At 40.7% G+C, this 7795-nt stretch overlaps 1 protein-coding gene across 1 annotated transcript in view; it reads left to right on the top strand.

The window, feature by feature from the left end:
* The first annotated feature begins 6701 nt into the window (after positions 1-6701).
* PEX3 (peroxisomal biogenesis factor 3) overlaps positions 6702-7795 on the top strand; it is a 14063-nt gene continuing 12969 nt past the window's right edge. The window contains exons 1-2 of the mRNA XM_010167679.2: positions 6702-6714; positions 7354-7485. Coding sequence (XP_010165981.2) covers positions 6702-6714; positions 7354-7485 — 145 coding nt within the window. The remainder of the gene's footprint in view (positions 6715-7353; positions 7486-7795) is intronic.

The raw sequence follows: 7795 nt of genomic DNA, 5'->3' as shown, positions 1-7795 counted from the left end.
CGCCGCGGGCGCCCCAGAGCACACCCGCCGCCCCGGAGGGCTTTGGGGGAGCCCGGGTGGGGGGAGGGCTTCCCCCGCAGGCGGGGAGGGAAGGCTGCGCCTCGTCCCCTAAGTCCGGGAACGCCGGGACTCAGGTCGCCTGGGTGTTCGTGTTGGCTTGAAACAACGTTTGACCGTGCAGAGTGTGGGCGATGCTTGTGTCATTATTTTTAGGACAGCGGGTGAAAGCCAGTGCTTGTAAAAGTGCCTTGTGCATCGAAGCGAATTGTCGAATACAAACCAGCTGCAGGCACACAGCTTCACTGGAGAGGGGGATTCACATTCGTTGTTCAAGCTGTTGGCTCTCCCTTCAGCCTCTTGCCTAACCTGTAGGGTGGTTGTGGTCTGGCAAGCCCCACCTTTCCTTGGAGTTGTTACAGCGTTATTTTTAGTTGGAATTGGGTTTAAAAAAACACCTTGGATCTTTCTCTCTGTTTAATAATAAAGTGTGTATCTGAGCATCTTAGATATTCCTCAGAGGTACAGCCATGTCTTTGCACACTCAGGTACCGTATCTACTTACATCTTATGCAAATGACACAGAATTAAATACTACAAAGTTGCTAAAGAAAGTTTGTGTTTGTTTATACCCACTGTAATTTGCCTGAACAGTTCAATATTCTGAGGGCTACAGGGTTTTTGAAGTACATTTTGTCTTGTATTCAGATGAGGTCTCTTGTGAAGGTGAATTGTATATACTTCTTACTTACCTTGGTTGTTGTGTCCTCTGCATCCTTTCAACATGAGTTCCTTCTGTATTTTTTCAGAGTGACAATTAATACATGATAATAGGTTAGATGATGGTTACTGAAGTGCTTGTCAGACCGCTTCTCCAGTTCACCACCTCACCTGCAGGTTTTCTGACTCTGCAAGTACAATGGAACAGAATGTTTACCAGTTTCTGAGCCACCACTTGCAGCCCACCATGTTAAGCAAACAGATTTACTTTAATATACCAGCCTGTAACCCACAAGCTGTTCCCCCTCCCTTTCAGCTGTCTTTGTGAGAGTGGTGGGCAGACAAATAGGAGTAGTAAAAAATCAGTTGTCCCAATTTCAGCTAGTAAACATAGATCAATGTCCAAGTGGAAAAGCAGATATTTGGGAGCTTATAGCTCTTGGTAGTCCTATAGCTTGAAATCATAAATTCATCATGTATGAACAGCCCTCTGCCAGCCTGCAAACCATCCTAGTATCACTGAATCTGCAGCTTTTTCCTTATGATTGGTGCTGTTTATGTACAGTTCAGTGTCACATTCACTAAAATGCTACTGACTGTACACTTTATTTTAGTCCCTGATTTTATTTTTTTTTTAAGTGTATGACAAATCAAAAAAACCCCAAGGTTCTTCTCTTGTAACAAGTGTTTCAACTTCTGATTGAAAGTTGAACTATGCCAGTGTGGATCAAGTACCTATTTCCTCAGGCTGTGTTGTATTTGAGGACTCTGTAGCAAATTGCTTTTTTGTATTTGAGACTCTGCAGTAAGTCAGGGCATCGACAAGCAGGAGAACGTCATTAGCTGCCACAGCTGCAACTTGCACCATGGCATTTTAGGGCAGCCTGGGAGATGGAGGGATTTACCACAGAGTGCTGTGCTACAGCTGTTCAGCAGCTGAATCTTAAGTGCTTTGGCCATCTACTTATTAGTTATGGATCAGACCTTAAAATAGCTCCAGGAGCTATGGTAATGCCACCACCAATGAATGAGAACTCTTGAGATCCACAACGAGTTCTCCTCCAAAAAATACAGCCTCACATTGAAAGGTAGAATGCAACTTTACATCGCTGCTTTTACTTGAAGACAGAATATTTGGAAGTGGCAGAATGATTTAAGAAAAGTGTCCAAATCTGCTGATTTAATACCAGAGACTGGAATCTACAGCTCTCTGGTGTTTATTTGGGTTTTTTTTAAGAGTTGTAGGTGCATTTTCTGTGAAGGAGAACTTAAACCCTGAGATGTCCCATTTTCCTTGTTAATGATTTTAAATCTTTACCTGGCATGTGGTCAGAGATTAATGTGAATATTTAATCATAGAATCATAGAATGGTTTGGGTTGGAAGGGACCTTAAAGATCATCCAGTTCCAACCCCCCTGCCATCAGCAGGGACACCTTCCACTAGACCAGGTTGCTCAAAGCCTCATCCAACCTGGCCTTGAACACTTCCAGGGAGGGGACTTAATGATTCATTAGACAGTACAGAAGAGTTTCTACATTATTACTGATACAATGTTGTATCAGTGTTATGTTACTGAAGAATTACTGCACCAACATCTGAGTTGGTTGGTAGCCTTTCCTTTTTTCACTGAGATGGATTCCTTGTGTGTTATCAGTGGCTGTCATTCTAAGTGTAATTTCTGTCAGTCCCAACACTGCAACAGATTTTTCTGCTTGTGAAGATACAAAACAAGAGCTCAAATTGAGGGAAAAGCAACTGAAATAGGTGTAATTGTCCCTTAAAAGTAGAGTAGGGTTGAGAAGACCTCAAATTAGCAAAGACCCTGTACAAATCCTTTCTTCAGAAATTTATTTGCTTAGCAGTATAAAGTAAATTGCATACTAAAAAACATTTAAATATCTTCAAGCAAGCTAAGTCTAGTGCTCTGAGATCAAACCCACTAGAAATACTTAGAGAGCTAGCATGATGGAGCTGCAAGGATGTGTTATGTTCACTTGTTCTTACTGGAAAGGTAAATTTACCTTAAAGTGGTTTCTATCTCAGCTCTCAGCATTCAAGGCAGATTTCAATGGATATTACAAAATGATTCACTGTTGGAATTATCTCGTTGCAGTAGAATAACAAGTTCAGGGTGTGTCTGCAATGTATGGTTCTGATTTCAGTGGTGAATGAATTATTGCTCAATGTCATCTGTTGCAACCTTTGGCTTGCAGAAAGAACATTTCAGTTCAGAAAGTCTGTCTGCTTAGCAGAGAAGTCTTGGTTTGTGACTGAGTGCAGGGATGCTAAATAAGTTTTGTTGGGTCTTAGTGGTGCCAGGAGAATAAGGCTTTAGTGCTTTTTTATTTTAGATATGATTTTCAGTCATAATGGGACAGTTGCATGTCAGTTGATGCATGGCTTCCTTGTACATAAGGACAAACCACAACTTACGGAGCTGTCAGTGTTGTGGAAGAACACAGGCTTCTGTGTATCAGCACAATTTCTACATAATAAAATTATTAAAGCTGAAAAATTCTCCCTTAGTTTGCTTCTTCTGGCAGTGAAGGTAAAGGTCACATAGGGTTGTAAAGAGGTTTCCTGAAAACTTGATGCCTCCTAGTTACCAATCTCACCCTTCTGCTCATTTCTGCATTCCACTTGTGAAGACAGGAAAGGGCTGAGGGATGTGATGTGAGAAATATCCTACCTGTTCTGAGGCCACTGCCATGAATGTGTTAAGGGCCCACAGATTTTGTAAGCTACTTCCATTTAGATGGGAAGAGACTATACAGTGCTACAGCCAAAGAGGACTAAACAGACAGATTAGAGCACATTTGTCTCAATTCACTGTTAACAGATGAATCAAAGTGTTGCTTCCACGGGATATGGGTTTTGTAGACCCCGGGTGTTCCCGGTGTTGTACGACAGTGTCGTGGTTTAACCCCGGCTGGCAACTAAGCACCACAGAGCTGCTCACTCGCATTTCCCTGCCTCCCTGGTGGGATGGGGGAGAGAATCGGAAGGGTAAAAGTGAGAGAACTCATGGGTTCAGATAAAAACAGTTTTGAGTATTAAAACTAAGAAATAATAATTTAAAAAATGGTAAGGAAAAGGGGGGAGGAGAATAAATAACAAAGAGAGAGAAAAATGAAACCCAAGAAAGACGAGGGATCCAAATGAAAACAATTGCTGCACTAACCCACTGATGCCCAGCCAGTTTCTGAGCAGCAGCCCCCCATCAGCTTCCCCTCATCTGTTTCTGAACCCGCTGTGAATCAGAAGTGTTGGGACTATAGTTGTTTGTATAGTTCACAGTTTAATTAAGGCAGAAAAGGTTTACGTGAAAATTATCTTTGGGGCAGTCTCGTTATTGCTGCATTTCCTTAATTCCTGGTTTTGTATGGAACATATGGAAAAATTTGGTATGAAGGTCCATCTATACAGTGGTTTAACTAATTAGACATGAGTAAAATGTCGCTGCTGCCACTTTTTGCAGACCTCCTGTCCCATACTGAGAGGTAATATGGAGTTATATTAGCTGTTATAAAAGGTTGGCGTTCACTTTGCTTGTTTATAACAACAGGGATTTTCAGAATGCCAGTTTAGTTTCTTACAGGTACATCAGCTGACTTGACATGGTGGTTCTTGGGATGTAGCTTTCTCTGGTCCTGCTTCCAACTCCAAGTGACAGCGTTTTCATGGGATGCATTCAGCCTGGGCTACTTAGAAGTCTGTGTTATTTTCAGGTCTTCTGAATTGATGTTACGTGTATCAATGTAGATTCACAAGGTAGTTCTAAAGTGAAATGTGAACACATGTGCACCAACTCCCAGGCTGGCAGCTCCTTGAAATGTCCCAATAGCTGGAGACTTGCAGAGGCTCTGGTGCTGTGTTCAGACACAAGTGACCAGTGGACAGAAATTCAGTGTCACAAAACTGAGGACAATGACAAGCCATGCAGTTAGTAGCAGGCAGTCTGCTGCTGACATCCAGACTTTTTTATTGTTCGTTGGTTTTGCTCAAGCTGTGTGGGTGGTGTCACTTTTACCTTGGTTAAGGTAAAAAAATCTATTGGATTCCCAAAGATGAAGATGATACTGGAGTAAATAACGTCTGGTAGTGATGGGTCAAAGTCATGGGTTAGTTCAGGGGAGGAGGGGAGAAATAAGACCAGTAGCTGCTGCTGCTGCATCATTTTAGACAAGTGGTTTTTCAGGAAAGTCCTTGTTGAACCCTTAGTGACTGCTGATGCAACTCGGGACCCTCACGAGGCACAGCAGCTCTTAGTGCGGAGTCATCACACAGCTTTAACAATCAAGTATTAAGCAATTAGCTGTCTCAACCTTAATTATAAAGGTGCTGCTGCAGCTTATCATTCAAGGGCACACACATGATTCTTCTTGTATTGTTTGCAGGTCTGCCTGTGTCCTGTGTACATTTAGGAAGAGTCTTTTTTTATACTTATGACTTTTCTGCCACAAAACCTGGAGTTAATGGATTTATTTTGAGGGGGGGAAATAAACAAAAGTAGTCATTTGGACAAATGACTGTGTGTGGATGTAATGTGAAAAATGTGGTGGGATAAAATGACTGGAAAAATCTTGTGTTCAAAAATTATTTGCTAATACTAAAAAAAAAATGTTGCTGTTTCAGTATGTTAGCTGCAAAAAAAACCCCAAAATCGGTACCCTGGCAGTTGTGTTCTAAATGCGTTTTTTTGGCAGGAATTTATATTTTTTTTTTAGAGAAAAATAACCTAATTGCTACTTCTGAAGTCTAATTTTGGTCAACAGTTTACAGTGGCAAAATTGCATTTTAATGTATATTGAACCATAATATTAAAGGTTGCGTCTAAGGAGGTGAGTCTTCAAAGAGTCAGTCTGCCTAAAGGCTGAAGCAAGAGAGAGTGACTTTCCCATTTTTATTTTATGAGGCTCTGGGAAATAAATGGAAGTGTCTGTGCTTGTTCCAAACTGGTCTGGCTTGTATTTGCCTAGTAGGAAACATAAGGCCGATATGAATAGCTGGGATTTTTTGCAATCGTAAATATTGGGGCATAAAGTTGACAAGCCTTTTGAAATACTGATGATAGTTTGGAGAATGTATTGAAAGGTTTTAATGACCTAAAATATGTAGTTGAATTAAAAATATTGGGGAGTTGTTTTTTTATTCTTGTTGTTGGTTTTTTGTTTGGTTTTGGTGGGGGTTTTGTTTTTTGTTGTTTTGGTTTGTTTGTTTGGTTGTTTTTGTTTTTTTTGTTTGTTTGTTTTTGTGGATTTGGCTTATAAAAATATTTTTAAAACTTCCAACATTCAGCAGCTGTTAAATGCCTCATTCATTCAGATATGAACTTTGAAATGTGAAAATTGAACTTTGAAGAAAACTTTTAGCTCTGTGTTTATGACTTCTGCAAGTGCTTGGTGGAAAAAAAGAGAGACTTGATTTGATACTTAGGATTTCTTCTGTGTACCATTATAGACCTGACAGAGTCGGAGCTGACACTCTGTAGAGGAGTTTCAGCACTTAGGGGATTGCTGCCCAGTGGACAGAAGTTGATCAACTTGTACAATAGTCTTTTCTGCTTGGGTTTGTTCCTCCCTTATCTCTTCCCCCCGCAATTCTTTCATGGGAGAACATGGGAAGAGCTTGTTATGCACCTAAAGGGGTAACTGGCTACCAGCACGTGCAGGAGGCAACAAATGAACTTGGTACCCAGAAGGTGTTATGAGAAGCCCTTGGTGGAGGGGGAGAAATTCAGGCAAAGCAGCTTGCAGTGGGCAAAGGTGCTGGGGATGAGTATAGAAGATGTAGTGATACCTTGAGGAATGGCTTAGAAAGGGGGACAGAGATGAGAAAAGATGAGAAGAGGGCTGTGAGCAGCCTGGAGAGGTCTCTGAACCCCTGGTGGTGTGAGAAGAGCAGATGGGGGAAAGTTCAAAGGGATGTTTGTTGGAAGAGGATGAAACAAAGAGGAAAAAATTTTGGTGGGTCTTTGTGAAAATGGAGATTCATAGTGAGTGTGATGAGAAGTGATCAGATCCTCAAGGGCAGAAGAGTAGGACTGGAGAGTAGGAACCAGGCATGGTAAGAAATAAAAGGGCCACAGTCAAGGCTACTGAAGATAAGGTTCTTCCTATGGACAAGTTTCAGGGCCAAATGGAGGCAATGTGATCACACCTCTGATGTGATTTTTAAGATTTGAATTTTATCTCTAACTTCTGCCAAATTTAGAGAGATCTTTTTTAAAAAATTAATTTTCATCCATCTCTAGACCTGTGCATTTCAGTTTCTTTTCGCTATTCTTTGGTTTTGTTACCCTACATTTTTTTTTCTCTTCCCAGTATTCGCTTCAGTCTCTTCAGTACTGGTTGTTCACATTGCAGTAGTACTAAAAATGCCTTCTTTGAAAGACAAGATACCTCTTCCCAGGAAAGTTTCTTATACTGATCCAAGTCATTACCCTTGAAATTTTAATTACTTTTGAAAACATTATTTCTGAGTATTACTTTATCAATCAGTATTAAAATACTCAAGACCTGCATATCCCCCCAAAAAACAGTATGCACCCTTGTGGTTTAAAGTCAAAGGAGGAGGCTGAAGGGGCCTTCCTCACATTTTTAAAGCAGCTTGTAATATGAAAATCTCTCTGTAGGTGTCTACTTACTGGGAAAATATGGGCAGAAGAAAATCAGAGAAATCCAAGAACGAGAGGCAGCTGAATACATCGCCCAAGCACGAAGGCAGTATCATTTTGAAAGTAATCAGAGGACATGCAATATGACAGGTAAGATACAGAAATAGCTGCTGTTCTTGATAGGTGAAATTATTTGGGGATTTATGCTATATATTGACAGGATGAAAGAAGAATAAGAAATGTCGGTGAATCCAAAATCTTAATTAAATACTAGTGCATAAACAGAGTCATTTTGCATAATAAAAACAGAATCTGAAGAACAGAGGATTGAAGGTATTTCTGGGGGTAATCTTAACCCTTGGTTTGAATATATCCATCTATGATACATACAGGTTATAATTTTTTTCACTTCAAGACCCTTTGTGTATTGCCCTAACTAAAATGCATGTGCTATGTGAGA

This window comes from Antrostomus carolinensis, unplaced genomic scaffold (genome assembly GCF_000700745.2).
Source record: "Antrostomus carolinensis isolate BGI_N321 unplaced genomic scaffold, ASM70074v2 scaffold20685, whole genome shotgun sequence".
Classification (NCBI taxonomy): domain Eukaryota; kingdom Metazoa; phylum Chordata; class Aves; order Caprimulgiformes; family Caprimulgidae; genus Antrostomus; species Antrostomus carolinensis.
This window is presented reverse-complemented; position numbering and strand designations above follow the sequence as displayed.